General features: G+C 45.2%; 1 protein-coding gene across 1 annotated transcript in view; it reads left to right on the top strand.

Annotated features, from left to right (window-relative positions):
• Positions 1–253: 253 nt before the first annotated feature.
• HORMAD2 (HORMA domain containing 2) overlaps positions 254–22,551 on the top strand; it is a 54,724-nt gene continuing 32,426 nt past the window's right edge. Inside the window, exons 1-9 of the mRNA XM_065417950.1 lie at positions 254–304; positions 1,942–2,086; positions 4,366–4,429; positions 6,612–6,648; positions 9,653–9,673; positions 11,125–11,151; positions 12,732–12,799; positions 17,531–17,682; positions 18,669–18,916. Of these exons, the coding sequence (XP_065274022.1) occupies positions 254–304; positions 1,942–2,086; positions 4,366–4,429; positions 6,612–6,648; positions 9,653–9,673; positions 11,125–11,151; positions 12,732–12,799; positions 17,531–17,682; positions 18,669–18,916 (813 nt within the window). The remainder of the gene's footprint in view (positions 305–1,941; positions 2,087–4,365; positions 4,430–6,611; positions 6,649–9,652; positions 9,674–11,124; positions 11,152–12,731; positions 12,800–17,530; positions 17,683–18,668; positions 18,917–22,551) is intronic.

Genomic DNA, 22,551 nt, shown 5'->3' with positions numbered 1-22,551 from the left:
GTTTGTTTATAGATACTGAGGGGTTCTTCCTGCCATGTGAACTTCCAAACGGTGGCACAGAGTGACGTCAATCTGACACCATTTAGCTGTCGTGGCAAGAGCTCGGCTTTCAAACCTAGAGAGAGTTCTTATGCAGTCTGGTTCTTATGCTCAGGAAGATGAGAAATACGAGGAATCCTGTATTTGCCAAGTGGTTAATGTTTATTTCTCTGCAGGTTCTAATTGCATGTGGAAGGCAGCACTTTGAGGCGCTATGGCCACGGCTCAGCTCTCACATACTGGACAGAAGCATAAAACCTCCAAGGTACAGGATTTAGGACTTAATGTTACTGATCAACATGCTGGCCTAGTAGTACTCAGCCCTGCAGAGCTGGAAACCTGGCTTTGATTACCCTTCCCATCCTTTGCTCCCAGGGCAGGCAGTGTGCTCAGTGCTGATTATATTGTGTCTTTGTTGGGTTTTGAAAGCAGCTGTTTCCAGGCCAGGGTAGCCAAGAAGAGGCTGGCTACGCAGCCTGAGGATTTGTAGGCGAATCGGTGCCTAGGTGTTGGATACTGGTGCTTGGCTACGTAAAACTCCTTGGGCATGCAGAGCCTCCCTAGAGGAGAAAAAGACAATGAACTGGTAGTGGGACTCCTTTTCACAAAGATTTTGCATGTTAATACCAGGTGTCATGGAGACCAGAAGGGACCACTAGATCATCACCACTACTTGATGTTTAGTATTCATAATTAAGGCTACGATTTAGTCACGGAGGTCACGGCAGTCACGGATTCCGTGACTTTACTGGACCTCCGTGACTTCTTCAGCTGTCAGCAGCTGAAGCCGTGGCTGGAGCCAGGCTATGCTCCCCACATAGCCCCGTGGTGGGAGCTGCCGCCGGGGCTGTGCGCCCCTGCCCCGCAGCCTGCGGCGGGAGCCACCGCTGGGGCCATGCGTCTCTGCCCCATGGCTTGCGGCAGGGGCTGCTGCTGGTGCCGTGTGCCCCTGCCCCGCAGTGGGGGCTGCAGCTGGGGCTGTGCGCCTCTGCCATGATGTGTATGGTTATTTTTAGTAAAAGTCACGACCACATGAATTTTTGTTTGTTGCCCATGACAAAATCTTAGCCTTATTCATAATAAACAGAGTCCTAGGCATGGAAAAGTATATGAGTGCTTAGCTCTTACTAAGCAGAATCCCACATTCTTTTAGAAACCGGATCTGCATATAACCTCTGGCTTTGTTGGAAGCCTGTCTGCAGGCTGCGTCTGCCTTCTGGACTCAAAATATCTGAACAGTTGAGAAGCACCCCCCTGGAAGAGTGCTTCTTTTCCAGTGTGTAGGCCTCAGAACCCTGTTTTGTCACTGGAATTCAGTAACACCGCATCTACCAGCCCTGTGGAACTGTGGCAATAGTTCTCTGCCTGTGTGACAATATATTAATACTGTCACCGAAAGCTTTTGTGTAGCAATAAACTTTGGGCCAAGTGTGTTAGATGCTCCTTGAGCTACTTATACTGAGGCTAGGTCTACACTACCCGCCTGAGTCGGCGGGTAGAAATCGATCTCTCGGGGATCGAATTATCGCATCTCGTCGGGACGCGACAATCGATCCCCGAATCGACGCTCTTACTCCACCAGTGGAGGTGGGAGTAAGCGCCGTCGACGGGGAGCCGCGGAGGTCGATTTTGCCGCCATCCTCACAGCGGGGTAAGTCGGCTCCGATACGTCGAATTCAGCTACGCTATTCGCGTAGCTGAATTTACGTATCTTAAACGGACCCCCCCCGTAGTGAAGACCTGCCCTTAGTTTACCAATGTGTAAGTGAGTGGCATACACACTATGGAGACCAAAATTACCCTAATTTAGACTCCCTCTAAACCTGCTAATTCTCCCCTCTAGCTCTGGGCCTTCGTACTGGTCTAAAACTAATAATAGTTTTGTCTTTGTCTTTTTTTCAGGAATCAGTGTTGTTTCCACATAAAATTGCCACTGACCAGCAGTCCATGGTGCTGGTGAAAAGGCTTTTGGCCATCTCTGTCTCCTGTATAACGTACCTAAGAGGGCTCTTCCCAGAGAGCTCATATGGAACTCGCTATTTAGATGGTAATGTTTTCAATGTATGCTACATGCATGTTTCTATGCATTATCTTTGCCCTGTACAGATTAGTCCAGTGCTGTTCACATATTTGACAAGTTCAGTCTTTTGTAGGAAGACTGTTGACCATGGCTCAAATCCTCAGAGGTATGTAGGTGCCAGATTCCTATTGAAATCAATGGGAATTAGGCACCTAAATATCTTTCAGGATGTGAGCCTATGGGCCTTATCCAGCAGCCCTGATACAGAAAAAGCTCCTATGGCAGAAAGACAACTTAGAGCTAGTGGCAACCATCAGCTGTTTCTCGCAATGTTTGTTTTGTTTTCCAGTTGCATTCATTACTCAGCAATTTCATCAGTATTGCCAATCCCAAGCATTCCAAAACTATGTATCAGGCTCCTCCAAAATCACGAGACTGGCTTAAAAATCATTAGATTTTTATAATAAATGTCAGGGGTTTTTTTATAGTTGCCTTCTGTTTTTTGAGCCATTAGGGGTCAGATTTTCAAACTTTTCTCCACAATCTGGAAATTTTGTTAATGAAACCTGAGATTCTCACATAATCACAAAAACAACAAGGAGTCCGGTGGCACCTTAAAGATTAACAGATTTATTTGGGCATAAGCTTTCGTGGGTAAAAAACCCACTTCTTCAGATGCATGGAGTGAAAATTACAGATGCAGGCATTATTATACTGACACACGAAGAGAAGGGAGTTATCTCACAAGCGGAGAACCAGTGTTGACAGGGCCAATTCAATCAGGGTGGATGTAGTCCACTCCCGATAATTGATGAGGAGGTGTCAATTCCAGGAGAGGTAAAGTTGCTTTTGTAGTGAGCCAGCCACTCCCAGTCCCTATTCAGGCCCAAATTAATGGTGTTAAATTTGCAAATGAATTTTAGTTCTGCAGTTTCTAGTTTCTAGCGACACCATCAGAGGACCCAACCACATCAGCCACACCATCAGGGACTCATTAACCTGCACATCCACTCATGTGATATATGCCATCATGTGCCAGCAATGCCCCTCTGCCATGTACATTGGCCAGACCGGACAGTCTCTACGTGAACGAATAAATGGACACAAATCGGACATCAGAACTGATAACATACAAAAGCCAGTAGGAGGACATTCAGTCTTCCTGGACATTCAATAACAGATTTAAAAGTAGCCATACTTGAACAAAAAAACTTCAGAAACAGACTTCAAAGAGAAACTGCAGAACTAAAATTAATTTGCAAATTTAACACCATTAATTTGGGCCTGAATAGGGACTGGGAGTGGCTGGCTCACTACAAAAGCAACTTTACCTCTCCTGGAATTGACACCTCCTCATCAATTATCGGGAGTGGACTACATCCACCCTGATTGAATTGGCCCTGTCAACATTGGTTCTCCGCTTGTGAGATAACTCCCTTCTCTTCATGTGTCAGTATATAATGCCTGCATCTGTAATTTTCACTCCATGCATCTGAAGAAGTGGGTTTTTTACCCACGAAAGCTTATGCCCAAATAAATCTGTTAGTCTTTAAGGTGCCACCGGACTCCTTGTTGTTTTTGTGGATACAGACTAACATGGCTACCCCCTGATACTTCACATAATCAGATGGCTTCAGAGATGAGGCTTTAAGAAAAACACAAGGTATTGTGAGACTTGTGGCAAGGTCACGCCAGCTGATGAAACTTTGATTAATCCGCATCTTTATATTGCGATCCTGTGAGAGCTGCAGGATTAGGCCCCAAGGCATTAATTCCCCTCTGTGGTTGGCATATCAGCATTGGCTTCAACTTTAGGAGTTTTCTGCTTGTGGATCCTAACTCCTAAACTTGGAGGACAAAAGGGCCACAGGAGCCCGGTGGGGAAACGTCACAGCATTAGCTCATTTTGAGCACAGTTGCTTAGCTTATTTGTGTGTTAGTGAACACTAGAGTGCAGAACTAAAAGGTGCTGTTGGGAAGTGCCAGAATAAGATGAGAATGGGGATTGAGGGGAAAGGAAGAAGAAAGGAAGTTGCTGGCATTTCTAAATGAAGCCACACTCAATAAATCTGTAACTCCAGTACTTTTTCCGGAAGAGTTCAATGTATCTCAGCAAAGGTCTTTGGCATTTTAAACTACAGCGTGAGCCTGTGTCAGCCCACCTGGGATGCTGTTAAAACCAATCTTCCAGCTCAAGAAGTGTTTCCAGATAAAATACTTCATATGTTGCTGACTGACTAGATTTCAATGTTTGCCCAGTGGCTGCAGATAAGCTTTGTAACTATATGCTAACTCTTGTTTTGCAGACCTCTGTCTAAAAATCCTTCGGGAAGATAAAAGCTGCCTGGGGTCACTGCAGATAGTCAAGTGGTAAGTGAATAACAGTGAAACTTAGGGCTTGCCTACATGAACAATTAGACCACAACAAGCTGGGGTATGAATCTATCCTGCACTAGTCTGCTGCACTCCAACTGTCCATGTGCACCCTGCTGGTACGCATTGACGGTTTGCTGGAGCGCTTTGATCTTGTCTTCTTTGAAATGGGACTAGCTCAAGACGCATTAAAGAGCTGTTAACCCAGGTCAGCAGAGTGCACTCAGGCAGTTAGACTGCAGAAAGCTAGTGTGGGGTTGATTTACATCTCAGATTTCCGCTGTCTAACTGTTCGTGTAGACAAGTCCTATGATAAGATTATGCTGAACAGCAATATGGCATTGTACCACGCGCCTTTACTTCCTAAATTTGAAATCCTTCAGGGCCAATGCTATTGGATTTGCCAAAGCAATTCCCATTGATTTATTATAAAAGCTGTGTGTGCTTGGCACTTTATATAACAAAGACATGGTCCCTCTCCAACGAGCTTCCAATGTAAATGTGATCTCATTGACCCCAATGAGAGTGGGATCAGGCCCTCAAGTGAACAAACAAAGCAGGTAAGGGAGGAATGAGGCTCACTCTAAACAAAGTTGTGAGGTTACTTGTTTCCATAGGTTACATATTTGCTATTTCTAGTTTTTAAAGTGATGTTTATGCTTGATTGATTTTTAACTAGTATGTGCAGTGTTTTCTCTTCACTGGAAGTTGTGTCTGTTTCTGGGGGCATAACTAGGCCCTTAGCTTTCTGGAGTTATAGTTAATAAATGCATTTCAGAAACATAGAGAGAAAGCTGGGTGAGGTAATATTGGACCAACTTCTGTTGGTGAGAGAGACAAGCTTTCAAGCTTATACAGAGCTCTTCTTCAGGTTTCAGAAACATGGCATTACTCCTTACTGTCAGCAGAGGGAGTTGTTATAGGGAGTGTAGCACTTCTTTGTTGCTTAAATACTGTAAGGGCCCAATCCTGCAAATACTCATGGCTCAGTTATCTGCTGTGTCCTGTAAGCACTAGGCACAGATGAGGAGGCTGCAGAGGAGCCATATATAGTTTTCCAGTCCTGGGGCCAGTTCTGCACTGTCTCAGGATAGTTTAGAGCAGCCTAAAATCATGATCATAAAAAGTCAACAGTGTGCCCTATGAGTCAACAGTGTGCCCTTGTTGCCAAGAAGGTTAACAGCATTTTGGGCTGTATAAGGAGGGGCATTGCCAGCAGATCGAGGGACGTGATCATTCCCCTCTATTCGGCATTGGTGAGGCCTCATCTGGAGTACTGTGTCCAGTTTTGGGCCCCACACTACAAGAAGGATGTGGAAAAATTGGAAAGAGTCCAGCGGAGAGCAACAAAAATGATTAGGGGGCTGAAGCACATGAGTTATGAGGAGAGGCTGAGGGAACTGGGATTGTTTAGTCTGCAGAAGAGAAGAATGAGGGGGGATTTGATAGCTGCTTTCAACTACCTGAAAGGGGGTTCCAAAGAGGATGGATCTAGACTGTTCTCAGTGGTTCCAGATGACAAAACAAGGAGCAATGGTCTCAAGTTGCAGTGGGGGAGGTTTAGGTTGCATATTAGGAAAAACTTTTTCACTAGGAGGGTGGTGAAGCACTGGAATGGGTTACCTAGGGAGGTGGTGGAATTTCCTTCCTTAGAGATTTTTAAGGTCAGGCTTGACAAAGCCCTGGCTGGGATGATTTAGTTGGGGATTGGTCCGTCTTTGAGCAGGGGGTTGGACTAGATGACCGCCTGAGGTCCCTTCCAACCCTGATATTCTCTGATTCTATGATTGCAGCAGCACTCCAACCATGCTGCCTTCCTCGCAGCTATGCCAAAGGAACACCCAGCTGGCTGGATCCATCAGCACAAAGGGGACAGAATGGGTCAAAAGATCTGGCCATTACTACCCAGTCTAGTGTTTACTGTTTTGAGTAGTCCCAGGATGCCTGGTAATAAGTGTTCACAGGACCAGAGCCTTAGTGTATAAACTGTGCACACATATGGAGGGGAGAAGAGATCCTTAATTGTTGAGTAACCTGAAGAGGGCTTTAAAAGCTAAAAATGTTGTCAGCTCTGTACTGCTTAATGCTTGTAAATGTGCACTCTAAACTCCATCTAATCAGTGAGGATTTCCTGCTCCTAGACTGTCATGACTAGTTACTAACATTTATTTCCTGGCAGGATTCAGGGCTGTTTTGATGCTTTGGAAAAGAACTATGTAAGTTTTTCTTTCATATTTTGGTAATATAATCCTTCTTCACAAACAATGGGCAAAACTCTGCTCCAATTTTCCATGCGCATTCCATCTCTGCTATATATTCGCCACTGATCCCAGTGGAAACTGCACATACCGAACAAGTACACAATAGAGATCTGTGCCGCAGGGAAGGAAGGAAAGCTGCTCTGTGTGTTTGTGATATTGACTCTTACTCCTTTAGGTAGCGTAGCGTAGTAACCATTATTAGTGTCTAGACCGGCTTGTTGTGAATAGTTTCCACATTTATTTGCAGTCTGCAAGGTTCTCCCCTGCATTCTCTGTTCTACATTCACATCCTTTAATGGATGGATGCAGATTCTGTCAGTCAAAGCAAATCTCTCTCCCTGCCTTTGTTCTTTTGCCATATTCTTCTCTGCTCCCTCTTTCCTTCACCCCTTTTTTTCCCGTCTCCTTGCCTTTCTTTCCTCTCTTTTCCGTTTTCTTCATTTTACTGTCATCTCTGTTTTCCATACAGAGGCCAGGTCTACACTACAGACTTATATCGGTATAACTACATCGCTCAGGGGTGTGAAAAATCCACACTCCTGAGCGACATAGTTATAATAACCAACCACCCGCCACCCCGTGTAGACAGCGCTATGTTGACAGAAAAGCTTCTCCTGTCGATATAGCTACTGTCTCTCAGGGAGGTGGATTAGCTCTGCCAACGGAAGACCTAAGAGCGTCTTGACTTAAACGCTACAGCGGCGCGCAGCTGTGCCGATGCAACGTTTTAAGTGTAGACCTGCCCTGAGTTTAGATTTTCTTTTCTTCTTGTATTCTGTCAAATACAAGGCTTGAGTACCCGGTTTCAGAATAAATGCACATTTTTAAGTAATCCCAGCCCTCACTTACTCAATCTGAGGAAAAATCTGACCTGTAAATACAAAGGGCTGATTGCTCTCTGTGTATCAGCATTGTTTATCAGACTAACTCTCATCTATAGCAGAATGACTCTTGCCTAAATCAGATGGATTCTTGTCAATATCTGCACTGCTGATCAGACTGACGCTTGTCTATGTCAATTCTACTGTTGTTGTAGATGAAATGATGTGAAATGTTCTGAACTCAAATACTTGCTTACCGACAATTCAAACAGTCAGCTTTAAATAGGTAATGGTCTCCACCATTTACAAGAGATTCAAACCCTCATACTTCAGAGCATAAATCAACTTCTAACTGACAGGGATTAGGAAAAAACTCCTGTGAGCAGTTATTCCATAATTATCCACTCCCAGATTTTTTGCACATTCCTTTGAAGCATCTGGTGCTAGTCAGTGTCAGGGAGAGGGTACTGGGCCAGGTGGATCACTGGTTTGATCTATTGAGGCAGTTCCTTTGTTTCGGTAGGCAAGTGAATTAATGTTTTCTCTAGCCAAAGCTTTCAAGTGGTTTACAAAGCTACTCTCAAGTACAGTTCCTTGCTATAGTGCAGTCCATAGGTGAACGAGGTGTAGGTGTCTGTGATGAGGTCCATATCAGAGATCAAAGACTGAAACCTTGTAGCTAATTGCAGGTGGGGTAAAAACAGTGAGATTCATAATAAAAAAGGGGATCTTATATTGGACTTGAATATAGAAGGGTGCCAGTATCAAGTAGCTTTAAATAGAAGTAATGTGTTAAGCGAGAGCACTGTGAGGCAAGACTGGATATACAGATATTTTATAGCTAGGGCCCTACCAAATTCACGGTCCATATTGGTCAATTTCACGGTCATAGGATTTTTAAAATAGTAAATTTCATGATTTCAGCTATTTAAATCTGAAATTGCTGGGTGTTGTAATTGTAGGGGTCCTGACCCAAAAAGGAGTTGTGTGTGTGTGGGGGGTCGCAAGGTTATTGTGTGTGGGGGGGGTGCTGTACTGCTAAGCTTAGTGCTGCAGGCGGCAGTGCTGCCTTCAGAGCTGGGCAATTGGAGAGCAGTGGCTGCTGGCCGGGAGTCCAGCTCTGAAGGCAGAGCTACTGCCAGCAGCAGCACAGAAGTAAGGATGGCCTGGACGCTGCTGCCTGCAGAGCTGGGCCCTCAGTCAGCAGCCACCACTCTCTGGCCTCCCAGCTATGAAGGCAGCATAGAAGTAAGGATGGCAATACCATGTCCCCCCCCCCCAAATAACCTTGTGACCCCCCCCTTTTGGGTCAGTACCCCCAATTTGAGAAATGCTGGTCTCCCCCATGAAATCGATCTAGTATAGGGTAAAAGCACACAAAAGACCAGATTTCATGGTCTGTGATGCATTTTTCATGGCCATTAATTTGGTAGGGCCTTATTTATAGATCCCTAGAAAAATGTGATTGTTGATCAGGGTTGGCAACTTTTGGCATGTGGCCCATCACGGTAATCCACTGGTGGGCCGTGAGATGTTTTGTTTATGTGGCCCCCATTCCTGGCCAATGGGAGCTGCGGGCTGCTGCTTCATAGAATGGAATATCAGGGTTGGAAGGGACCTCAGAATGTCATCTAGTCCAACCCCCTACTTCAAAGCAGGACCAATCCCCAGACAGATTTTTGCCCCAGATCCCTAAATGGCCCTCTCAAGGATTGAACTCACAACCCTGGGTTTAGCAGGCCAATGCTCAAACCACTGAGCTATCCCTCCTCCCTTCCTGCAACTCCCGTTGGCTGGGAATGGCAAACCGCGGCCACTGGGAGCTGCGGGGGGCTGTGCCCACAGACAGTCAACGTAAAGAAAATGTCTCGCGGCCCGCCAGGGGATTACCCTGATGGGCTGCGTGTTGAAGGCTGCCGACCCCTCATGTAGTTAATAAAACTGGCCACAGGGTGTCACTGATGTTGCACCCAAGTGCATCTGAATTAGCACTGTCTGAAAAACCCTGACTCGCAAACCATTGAATGGTTTCAGAGTAGCAGCCCTGTTAGTCTGTATCCGCAAAAATATTGAATGTATTTATTCCTTAATTACTCTTGGCACTTAGATTTTGACTAGGCTCTCATTTTCTCTTCCAGTTACATATGGCTGTCCTGGCAGTAAGTCATCCGTTAAATGAAAGCAAGGTGTTTTCCTTCCCCCACGGTGTTAAACCAAGGTTCCTTCTGCCCATCTCTGTCTGTACTTAGGGAGCGTTAAAGAGCTCATGGCAATGGGGTTAGCCTCAGTTTAGAGCAATAACCTCTCTCTTCACAAGATAAATGCTAATTTCTTAGGTTGCATGGGAACATTTGCTGGATGCAGATTTTGCCTCCATCAGTTGTGGACAATATTCATCCTTAAATTACTAAGGCCATGTCCACACTAGGAACGGTTTACTGGTATAGGAATACCAGTATATAATACTGGCAAAGTGCTTCTAGTGTGGCTCTAACTAGAGTAAAACCACCCCCCACAAGCAAAGCAAGCTATACCAGTAAAAGCACAGCTTTGCTGGTATATCTGCATCTACTGTAGAGGCTTCTTTACAGCCCTGGCTGATGTAGCTGTGCCAGCACAAGTCTGTAGTGTAGTCAGAGCCCAGGTCTAGGATACTGACTACAAGTACTGCCATGTGCTTCACATCGCTGCTTCCTTCTGCCTATGCCCCAAACAGAAATGGGCAACTGCCTCCTTCCCTTCCCTTCTCTATGAGCACCCTCTTCAGTTGCCTTCTTGTTGCCACTGATGGGACAAACCCTTTAGCTCTCAGATTTCTGGCAAGTTGCCATTGGGACCCTTGGTATTGCAGAGATTGTGCACGGCCAGCCTCTGACGCATACCTTTGTAAAGCACTTGTAGGTATTCTAGACACCATAGTGAAGATCTGGGTAACTAATCCTCATGCATGAGGGCATTCATTGATCGCTGGTGAGGGTCTGGATGGGATCTCTCCTGAGCCCTTCAAAATTTCATATGTTTTTTCCACCTTACTCTGCAGCAACAGGTATTGTCTGCTGCCAGAGGAAGGCTGTTATATATAGATGGTCCTATGGTTTGATCTTTTATGGAGAGCTTGCTCCTGGAGCAGTAAAGCTGCGTCATTGCAAGCATTGGCATGGGCTATACAAGCCAGCCCCAAATCAGCAGCTTCACTGTTTCCATACCCAAACTAGCAAGATTAAAGCTAGGTAGCTCAAGCTGCAGTCACAACTAGGGTGACCACCTTTGTTGGATGGAAATAAGGGAAAGCCACATGAAAAATAAGGGACAGTGCTTTATTTTAAGGGACATTTTAGGGAAACACGATTTACCTTAGCATATCAAGTGTACATTTCTGCTGCCCTCCAGTATACAATGCAATTATCATAAGCATCAATTTAATGTTTAAAATGGTCAAGAGACATCCCTTAAGTGAAGGGACGGGTGGTCACCCTAATCACAACTCATGATTGCAGTCTAGACATACCCCGTGTTCTTAGAGCATGATAGAGATTCAGTTGTTTGATTACTTCTCACTGCTACATTTTACCAGAGAGAAAGAGGCATTCACTATACTTTCTTAAAACAGATTTACACCAATCCCAAGGAGCCACAGGTAAGAAGGAGTCGAGCTCTACTTAGGGGGGAAATAAATTGTAGGGGTGAGTTGTACTATATTCAGAATGGGCTCATAGGATTAAATTCTGCCTTGATTTGACAGGTATGCATGGTTGAGCGAGGAGACATAAGCTACCTCTTTCTCTTATTCCTTCACCCCAGCAGACCAACTCAGATGCCAGGCAGAGTGGTGATCAAGTGCCCCTGTTGAACACTAGGCTGTTGGCCTGTCTGTTGCACCTGGTGATGCTTGTTGGGTAGCTCAGGGGCATAGGTAGGACCTTGCTCCCCTCTGCTGAAGACCAGAAGCAGGAGCTGGGGATAATGCACACTGTTCCTTTATGCACCAGCTGTCAGCAGCACTGTTAAAGGGTGACTTTCAGTCTGATCAGAGAGGTCCACTGCAAGGCCTACTCACCACTTCAGCCCTGGGATGTAGGTGGTGCATAGAGCACGTGGTGGTCCTTTTGTACAGTGGCGAATATCACCCTGCTCTATATTGCCCCGTGAGCCATTATGTCTTCATCTGTCCTATAAAGACAGAACCTCTGCTCATCCACTACTGTTCCACTGCCCCCCAATGCTGCTCATGGAAGAAGAGCAAGAATTTACTCCATATACTTGGCTACCAAGGCCGGGATTATTATTCCCCTCCAAAACCTTACTGAAATGCTCTTTAAATGTGTTATAGTCAGAGCTGTTTATGGTTTCTTATTTTCCTCAGAAAATTTTGAGTTTTCAGCAAAATATCGAAAACTGAAATATTTTCATTCTGATATGCTGCCGCTGTCCCATAGGAGTTGTAGTTCCGACACCTCACGCTCCCATTCACCTCTATAAGTTCCCTGGTAGGACTGCATCTCCCATGATGCACCATAGGTCCCCTCTTGGCAAGGGAAGGGTGTGTCCAGGGTGCATCACAGGTCCCTCTTGGCAATGACAGTTGCATGGCCAAGGTGCATCATGCAGATGTAGTCTGGCTGGGGAGCCTGGTCCTAGAAGAAAATGGGAGCAAGAGGCACCTGAACTACAACTTCCATGAGACCCTGCGGCACCATTTCAGAATCGACATTTTTCTGTTTTCAGGCTAATTTTTTTTTTTTTTGACAAAAAAAAATCTGCAGAAAGAAGACAGTTTTTGCAAAAAGAAAAAAAAAATTATTTAGTCAAAAACCCAATTTTCCATCGAAAAACCATTCGGATACAAAATTTTCGACCAGCCCTAACCATAACATCACTAGTGTAAGCTCTAGTTAACATGCCATTTGCATTATGGCCTCCTGTTTTAAGTGGCTCCTGATTTTTCTCCCCCAGCTTCCTTTTGAGTTGGAGTTTCTCATGTTTCTTCTCAGCCCAGAAGTGAATTTGCATTTGATTCTTTTAAGAAAGTTTGACAAAAATCTGCAGATGATTTTTGAGATCAAAATGGAGCCTAGTCAGTAATTTGATCCTGCTAGACAGGCATAGGAATGAGGAAGCATGGACACCAGAGAGTTTCCTGCACAATCTGTTGAGCTTTCTTTGGGAACATGTTACTGAAAGACTTGTTTTTTTTCTGCTCCCTTTCTGAATGTCTAGAGGGTGACTGAGCTGTATCAGTTCAAATTCAAGTATACAAAGGACGGTCCCCAGATGGACATCGTCAGGTAATGGCTTTGTTTTATTTCTGAAAAATACACAGTGAGAAATTTGCTTCATCAAAACGTTTTTAAAGCAAAAACTGTCCCTTGTGATTGTATCATGCACCCCTCCAATACCATGAGGTGCTGAATGGCTTCATCTGCCATTGAACTCAGTGGAAATTAAGGGCACTCAGCATCCTGCAGGATCTGAACTCCTGCATTGATGAGCTTACATATCACAGTACATGTGCTGTAACACCTTGATATAGCAGAGCTGAATTAAGGACAAGATTGATGTATCCTACCCCCACTCTGTGTAGCGCTCTGCCCCTCTCTGGTGGTGGCTGGGCCATACATAGAATTCGATGAGCCTGCTACAGCCTGGGCTAACAGAGCAGGATGTTGTACTTCAGGCAATAGTCTCATGCTTTGAAATTCAGTGGTCCCACGTTCAATCTCTGGCTGCCAATGACCACCCTTGGGTGCAGCATAATATCGACACCATAAGGATTGTTCTTCTTCAAACATTTGTTCGGCTCTCACTGTAGGTGTATGTGTCCTGTGTGCGTGAGCCTGGAATCTTTTAGCTGGCCGTGCCTGTTGGGGCTGTACATGTGCCTCATATGCCCCCTACATCAGGGTGAAAAAGGAGGGGCAGCCCCAACAGCTACTCAGTTCTTTCTCACTGCCCATGGTAGCAAGTCACAGCCCATAGTGTCCTCCTGCTTCCTCTTAGCCTTTTAGTACTTTAGAGGTATAGTTAGTTAGCTTGGAGTTAGTGTATTTTCTTGGTAAGTTTTAGTTAAGCTTGCTGCTAAAACAAGCAAACACAAATTAAAGCAATTTTGCTTTCTATGAGTCTTGCCTTAGTACCAAGGAATAGTTCTGATGGTGGAGAACAGGTCTCTGAGCTTTAAAATCTGCCCTGCCTGCAAGACTGTTGTGCTTGCCAATGATGCATCTAGAAAGTGTTTAGGGGAGTCTCATATCCCTAGCTAGTGTGCCATTTATAACTCTTTTTCTAAGCACATACAGAGGAGTCATGATGCCTGTTTAAAATTATTTTTAACGGAAAGATCTGTGTGGAGTGTGTCTGACTCTGAGGTACCCCCTTGGGAACAGTCTCTTCTGGCTTTGAAACCAGTTTCAATGAGTGCTTCAGCTATAAGAGACATCTCTCTGGGAGATAGATCTTTTGTCCTCAGAAGACTTCATGCTGCTATCAAGCTCTCTGAGTCTTCTTGTCAGTCGTCCTCAGGTCAATCAGTAGTTCCTGCTGCGAGAGGCAGGAAAGAACAAAGATCTCCAGACAGGGCTCAGCACAGATTGCCATCCCTAGTACTAACAAAGAAGAGGACTTGTCTAAAATGGCTCCTTTGAAACCACATTGTTATTGTGAGTCTTCAAAGACTGGGAGAATCATGTTCCTTAGCTACGATACTACATCCTATACCTTCGGTGACTGACAATATTATCTCGGTACTGTGGGCATCAGTACCATATATCTTGGAGTCATGGGCGCTGCCTTCTTCATCCACTAAGGTTGCTTTGACATCACCTACGATCACTTTGGAACAGGAGTCCCCATTGCTAGATTTCTCTCCTTTATCTCCAGTACCCAGGACTCTTTTGGTACCACAGCCAAACGTTCCGAAGATGAAATTTTTTCCGTGTCCAACCTCTGTGGTGTTGGTGACTACCTCTCATGCTGTCAGATGTGAGGCTCTTCCTGTTTCTACACCTCAGGAATCAGCTCCTCTGTGAAAGGAATTTTATACATTTTCATCCTCATCTTTGCCTGGCATCAGGAGCCCTTCTAGGAGATCTCCACCTCCCCTAGCAACATGTGAATGGCCTTGGAAGGAGTGCTTCAGAAAGGTCTCGTTCCCTGGTTTCCACATTTGTGCTACCATATGCCCTTCCCATGTGGTTTGCAAACCTGGCCCTCTTGGTCTCTGTGGAGACCTCAGCCTCTTCCATCTACTGCTTATTCATCTGTTTCAAGATCCAACCTAGGGATGCTCCCTACCTGCCCCTGGCCCTCCGGGCCTTGTCATCAAGTGCCTGCCCCTGCTAGCCCCTCCGGCCGCCCCCTCTGTGTTTCTGAACCATGCCTAGGACACAGCTGTACATGCTCGTGCTTTATACTTTTAATTTCCTCACCCTTGTCTCCTGCCCCGACACCAAGTGGCAGGGCCTCCTACCATCTGTGGGGGGTGAGGAGCCCTGGTGGGTCAGTCTGTATTCCACCTTGGTTCCACGGCCCGCCGGGAATATTAGTTGGTGGCTCCTTCATGGAACCATTGCACAGGCGTGTATTTGGTGTGGTACAGCCCCCTTCCTGACCACTTGCCCCTTCTGTGGCAGGATGGAAATCTTGGTGCACATCTATCTCGAATACACCAGCCTGCAGCCCCTTTTCCAGCTCCTCCAGAACCTTCTCCTCAGGTTCTGGCTGCACTTTCCCCAGCACCTTCTGATGTCTGCACACCCTATCCATGGCCCCATGAAGTCGCAAGACCTCCTGGTCAACTTCCTCCTGGTGCTGGCCAAGCTGGCCATCCACCATACCAGGAGGAGGATGCTGGACGTGGAAGTATTCTGTGACTGTGGGGTTTTTCTGCTTCTTTGCACACATATCCGCGCAGAGTTCCTCTGGGCCGCGTCCACTGGCACCCTGGACACCTTCGAGGAGCAGTGGGCTCTGTCTGGGGTTCTCTGCTCAGCGTTCCCCTCTGGCTTCCTGCTTTTGACCCTGTGACCTTCACTCCCATTCCTGTTTAATCATTTGTTATCCCCTGCCTTTACTTGAACCCTTGGTTTATTGACTCCTCCCTTTAGGCTGAGGGAGAGGCCTTCAGAAGCCCATCCGCACCCAGGATTTCAATAGATTCATCAAGATCCAGAGTAAAATTGCCCTTTTCCCTTAGTGATTCTTTTAGGGAGTCTCATTCCTCTCATCAGAAGCTCCTGCAAATTGGTGAGGATGTCCTCATGAAGGAATATGAGGACCAGCCTATTCCTTGGCCATCTGACAAGACCATGACTCTGTCTGATATGTCCACAATACGCAATGTCAGGGCCTTTGAGGACCTCCTTAAAAGAATGGTGGGTACTTTAGAGAGTCCCCTGGAGAATGTCCAGGAGAGGTCTCATAACTTCTTGACATGCTGCACCCAGTGTCCCAGGGTTGTTGGACCATGCCTATTAATGAAAGACATTCTCGAGTTGGCCATCTAAGAGGGCAGATCATTTGTACTTTTTTGAGGGGTTTGACTACTTTGTTACACACACAGGCCCTGGGTCTTTGGTTGTAATGATAACTTAGGAAAGCTCTAAGCTGCCTGGGCCCCCTAAACTTAAACCCAAGAACAAGGAGCCCAAGCAGATGGATCTTCTGGGGAGAAAAGTTTACTCATCTGCTAGTTTGCAGACTTGCATAGCTGATAATCAAGCCTTATTAGCTAAAACAATTTTCTTCAGGGGAAAGGTTTTACATCTGTCTGAAAAACCTCCTCAGGAGACCATAGATGAACTGAAGGCAGTGGCTACAGAAGGCCAGTTGGTGGCCAAGACAGCTCTGCAGGCCTCACTGGATGTCTGACACTGCAGTATGGTGAATGACTGCTGCAGTCACTAAGACAGGGGTCGGCAACCGTTGGCACGTGGCCCATCAGGGTAATCCGCTGGTGGACCGCAAGACATTTTGTTTATGTTGACCGTCCGCAGGCACGACTTCCCGCAGCTCGCAGTGGCCGCGGTTCGCTGTTCGCACAGCTCCCATTATCACTTCTCTGTTAAAACTTTGTGTTTGGTAGTCATCACCTTGGCTGGCAGGGTAACCAAAATTCAAGATTTGATGGCTGATTCTCTGTATACTTTGTTTCATAAGGACAGATTTACTCTAAGGCATCATCCAAATTTTTTACCAAAAGTAGTTTTGGTCTTCCATATAAGTCAATTTATTGCCTTACCAATATTTTTTTGTAAGCTTCAAGATTCGCCTACAGACACTAAACTCTACTCACTAGACATACTTAGGGCTACCTCTTTTTATCTTTCCAGAAAAAAGCCTTTTCTTAAATCATCTCAACTTTTGGTAACTTTTGGTAGCAAGACTGTATGCTTGCAAAGACTTTCTAAACAGGTTACAGGCTGCATTAAAATGTCCTGTTCTGTGAATAAACTACACGTAGGAGTCCAAGTCTCATTGAGAGTCAATGGAGTTAGGGTCCTGTGTCTCTTAGGCACTCTTGAAAATTTTATCTCTGGACTAGCATGTCATGTTAGGACTGAAGTTAGGGCATTCAACACACTTCAATTAGAACAGGATGAACTTGAACATAACCTCTTTGAGTTTGCTGTACATGTGATTCTCACCCAATTCCCCCCATTCCTTAGAGGAAAATTATTTAGAAGCTAGTCAAGTAGGTGAAAGGCACTTGTATTGTGGCTGTTTGTGCCAAACTTAGTCATGTACAAACAAGTGAATCACGACACTTGTATAATGAAGTTTATTGCCCCATTACAATATCTGTTCACTTGTCAATTACACGATTCTTAACTCTGGACTATTGTGTTCCTTCATGCCATCTCCCACTTTCGAAAGTCTGTGTCACTTCCCTATTCATGCTAGGACTACATAAAAGCACTGAAGCTCTGTTACTATAGTGCAAGACAAACCAGTGGGAGCTGAATATTTTTAATTGGGATTTGGACATTAATGATTCAGTTGCTCTTTTGTTTTGGCTCCAGCACCAAAATGAGCTTTGCAAAGGGGGTGAGCAGTGAAGAGATTAAGAAAGGCAGCATCCTGCTGATTCGCAAGCTGTACCTCTTAATGCAGAACCTCGGGCCCCTTCCCAATGACATTACCCTCACCATGAAACTCTTCTACTACAATGATGGTAAGTGGAGAACGGTCTGCCCTGTCAAGCTGATTTCCCCTCCTGTTAATTTCCATGAGCAACACATGCCACTGTAAAGGGGAACAAAGAATAGAAAGATGAAATCTGGACCCAGAAAGCTGCTGTGATGAGACAGCATGCAAAATAGAATAGTGCCATTCAGTGCATAAAGATGTGACACATGCTTTTTAAGGAAATAATCACAAACTTTTAAGAAATACAGCTGGGCAATGGAAAAGGGACATATCCTTTCCCTTTACCTCAGTATGAGGAGCAAACATACTTGGCTAGGTTGGTATTTATCCAGAAAGTGAGTGTATAAATGGCATCACAGAGTCCCAAGTTTATTATCTCTCAGTGACTCCAGATCAAATGTGCTCTGTTAATAGACTTTGAAGCCAGAAAGGACCGTTCCGATAATCTAGTCTGACATCTTGCATAATAGATCATAGGACAGAATTTTTATTACTTCTGTAAGAGATTAGCCAGGATTTTAATTTGCATACAAAGCAGGAGGTTTCCACTAGACCACCAACCCATTGCAAGTTTACACATAAAAAGATTTTTTTTCCTCCTCGTGCCAGCCCCACAAACTTCAATCTGAGATTAAACTGGTCTCTTTCTTTCTTGTGTATCTTCACTAATAATAAAGATTCTGTAGAGCAGATGCTACCCAATTGCACCTCTACAACCTCATTGCTGGGCTAGATGATGTAAAGTGAGGGGAGAATATGAAGATAGTGGGGTTACCCAAGTATATCTGGGCAAAAGGGGGCTGCAGAAAGACTTGTGGAGGCTTCTCCTACCATTGGGCTGCAGAAGCTTTGATGTCCTGGGGAGGATGTTTCCTTTGCACTTCACACCCCAATTGAATCTATCCAGAGACCCGCCTAATTACTTGGGCTAGGTTCTGGATTTGTCCATTATTGCAGATTAAAGTGGTTTAGAATTTAGTCTATCAACTGAGGACACTCTTCCCTGTGCAGTAACTCCTGATGATTACCAGCCCCCTGGCTTTAAGGAAGACAGCAGCCCAGATAACTTGTTGTTTGATGGAGACCCTGTCAACCTGAAAGTTGGGTCCATATCCACTGGGTTTCATATCCTGAAAGTAAGAGTGACAACTGAGAGCAAGAGGATGAGGACTTTGGGAAGCAGCCTGATCCAGGAGAATGGCCCTACTGAGATCTCTCATCAAGGGTTAGATTGTGACGAAGAAGAGAGTAGTACCAAGGTAAGGAAATGGCTCCAAGTCACCAGCAGTTACTGTGGGGAGTGGGCTTTGCCTTTATTGTCTCCTCTGAAAAGAGAGACATTTTCTATGAATTCCAGCTTTAACCTGTTCTCGCTTAGCAGTATTCTGAGGTATGGCAGCAGTGCTGTAGTGGCATGAGCAGGGTGCTAGAAGTCAGTAGACCTAAAGCTTTTTTCCCAACATTGCACTGACTCACTGGGCAAGCCACATCCTCTCTCTGTATCTCATTCTCCCCATCTGCAAAATGAGGCTAATGACACCCACCTACCCTTGTAAAGAGCTTTAAGATCTATGGATGAAAAACTGTACAGCTGCTGGTGGTGCTAAAACTCTTGTTTTGAACATCATAATAATGTCTCTAGTCTTGCCTCATTGAAATCAGTGGTACAACTCCTAGGATTTCACACTGGCAATGTAGGAAGGAAGGCAGAATGATGGGAAACTAGGTTACATAGCTGTAATTTATGGTCTCTGAATGTGACTTCTCCATAGACCCATCCTGGTTCTTCTTGTCCATTGGGTCTATGTGTGGACCAGTGTTTTAAAATTGTCCCCAGTAGTACAGTGACCTAACGTTGACTTGTAAGTTGTATCAGGTTTTTGTTCTGAGTGCACAATCTGAGAGGAGGAGGAGGAGATCATCTCAGGGAGCTAATTCTTTTTAGCCAAATAATCTAGCTTTTCTGGATTGTCTTCACCCTCTTCTGTAAACAGATTGAAAAATGCTTTTTTTTAAATCCGTGGGATCTGAGTCTCCATTACCCTGAACCTTGTGGCATCATTTCCATCAGTGCAAAGTGAACATTAAAATGCTATCATATCAGAATTGTCTCATGTACCTTTTCTGGCATTAAATTACCTCTCCTGAGCCCAATGCCAGTGGGACTGCATGATCAAAACTGAGAATAGATTTTGGCCTGGTTCTCGTTAAAGTCTCTACTTCTTCCACTGACCTCCCGTTTCTTTAGAATTTGAAAAACCTTAATTCCTTGGGTAAATAACATAATTTTCTTCTCCATCTCATTACTGTGGCTAGAGCACTCAACTGGGATTCAGGAAACTTGCTGTTCGATGCCCAGCTCTGCCATTGGATTGCTGGGTAATCTGAGGTTCAACAAGGACAAGTGCAGAGTCCTGCACTTAGGACGGAAGAATCCCATGCACTGGTATAGACTAGGGACCGAGTGGCTAGGCAGCAGTTCTGCAGAAAAGGACCTAGGGGTTACAGTGGACAAGAAGCTGGATATGAGTCAACAGTGTGCCCTTGTTGCCAAGAAGGCTAACGGTATTTTGGGCTGTATAAGTAGGGGCATTGCCAGCAGATCGAGAGACGTGATCATTCCCCTCTATTCGACATTGGTGAGGCCTCATCTGGAGTACTGTGTCCCAGGGCCGCCCACAGGGGGGGCAAGTGGGGCAATTTGCTCCAGGCCCCACAGGGTCTCCCACGAGAATATAGTATTCTATAGTATTGCAACTTTTTTTTATGGAAGGGGCCCCCAAAATTGCTTTGCCCCAGGCCCCCTGAATCCTCTGGGCAGCCCTGCTATGTCCAGTTTTGGGCCCCACACTACAAGAAGGATGTGGAAAAATTGGAAAGAGTACAGCAGAGGGCAACAAAAATGATTAGGGGGCTGGAGCACATGACTTATGAGGAGAGGCTGAGGGAACTGGGATTGTTTAGTCTGCAGAAGAGAAGAATGAGGGGGGATTTGATAGCTGCTTTCAACTACCTGAAAGGGGGTTCCAAAGAGGATGGATCTAGACTGTTCTCAGTGGTACCAGAAGACAGAAGAAGGAGTAATGGTCTCAAGTTGCAGTGGGGGTGGTTTAGGTTGGATATTAGGAAAAACTTTTTCACTAGGAGGGTGGTGAAGCACTGGAATGGGTTACCTAAGGAGGTGGTGGAATCTCCTTCCTTAGAGGTTTTTAAGGTCAGGCTTGACAAAGCCCTGGCTGGGATGATTTAGTTGGGAATTGGTCCTGCTTTGAGCAGGGGGTTGGACTAGATGACCTCCTGAGGTCCCTTTCAACCCTGATATTCTATGATTCTATTCTAAGTCATTTCAACTCCCTGTGCCTCAGCTTTCTCATTTTTGAAATGGGGATAATGATGATCACTTCTTTTGTTAAGTGCTTTTAGATCTACAAATGAAAAGTGCAGTATAAAGGCGTGATGGTGGTGGTGTTTTTAAAAAGTGTTCTCTTCTTTGGATTTCCCAGCGTGTCCTTACTTCTCCCATGTCTGTCTTCTAGATCATGAGATCTTCTGGGAGAGACTCTCTCCACATTAGTGTCTTGTACAGCTCAGACCTAACCATGTCACAAACATTATTGTTATTATTTGTATTCTGGTAGCATTTAGAAGCCTCAAACATAGAGCAGGGACCCACTGTGCTAGTTGCTATACAAACACCTAAGAAGCAACAGTCCCTGCCCCAAAGAGTCTACAGTCCAAATACAAGGGCTTGTCTACACAGGGCTATTGGCCAACATAGCTATAATGGAATAATTATTCCACTGTAGCTATTCTGGAATAACTCCCTGTATGGTTACTGGATTCCGAAATAAAAGTGACTTTATTCTGGAATAGTTGTTCCGCTTCCAAAGGCCTAAAACAAGAGAGACTCCAATGTGTACCAATAATGACCTTTTCAAAGTTATGAAGCCTCATGTCAAATCAAAATGTGAATTTCTGCCTCTTATCTCTCTGACACATCTATCTGAAGTTTTATTCTGTGTGTGTACCTCTCTAGATGCCTGAGCCAAAGCCCATTGAAGTCAATGAAAAGAGTCCCAACGATTGGTGGATTTTGGATTAGGCCCTATCTACCTGTATTACATGGTATTAGTGGGATTTGTAGAATAACAAATGTGTCTGCAAATGATGGAGTAAGTTTGAGCCAGTCTAGAGGGTCACTTGCCATGGGAGATCTCAGCTCAGAGAATATCACACAAATCTGATTACTAGGGTATGTTCCAGGGATTACGTTGTGAACCTGGTGAGCTACATATTAGTAGGTTAGGAAATTAAAGGGATTATGTGTAGGAAATGGAGGCCTAAAACCCTAATATCTATAAGGACTGGAGAGTGTAGGACTTGGTTCCTGCCTTGCCAAGGTGAAAGGCCTCCCATATATGCCCTGTATTTGGCAGTGTCCAAACTTGGACCTTCAGACCTTCCCACTGAAAGAGTCGGGAAGAGGAAATAGAAGAAATACATTATTTAGCTTTGCGGTTCTCAAACTGTGAATTGGGACACCACTGTGGGTCGTGACCCCATTTTATACTTGCTGGTGCCCAAGTCGCACTACCCAGGGCCAAAGCCCTGAGGTAAGTGGGGAAATGGGATCCTGGGAGGAAGCACAAGCAGGAGAGCGCAAGAGGGGAGGACTCCTGTCTCATGCTGAGAAAGAGGGACGATCGATGAGTTATCTTAAGTGCCTATACACAAATGCAAGAAGCCTGGGAAACAAGCAGGGAGAACTGGAAGTCCTGGCACAATCAGGGAACTATGATGCGATTGGAATAACAGAGACTTGGTGGGATAACTCACATGACTGGAGTACTGTCATGGATGGATATAAACTGTTCAGGAAGGACAGGCAGGGCAG

The sequence above is a fragment of the Emys orbicularis genome, chromosome 16, assembly GCF_028017835.1.
Source record: "Emys orbicularis isolate rEmyOrb1 chromosome 16, rEmyOrb1.hap1, whole genome shotgun sequence".
Taxonomy (NCBI): Eukaryota; Metazoa; Chordata; order Testudines; family Emydidae; genus Emys; species Emys orbicularis.
This window is presented reverse-complemented; position numbering and strand designations above follow the sequence as displayed.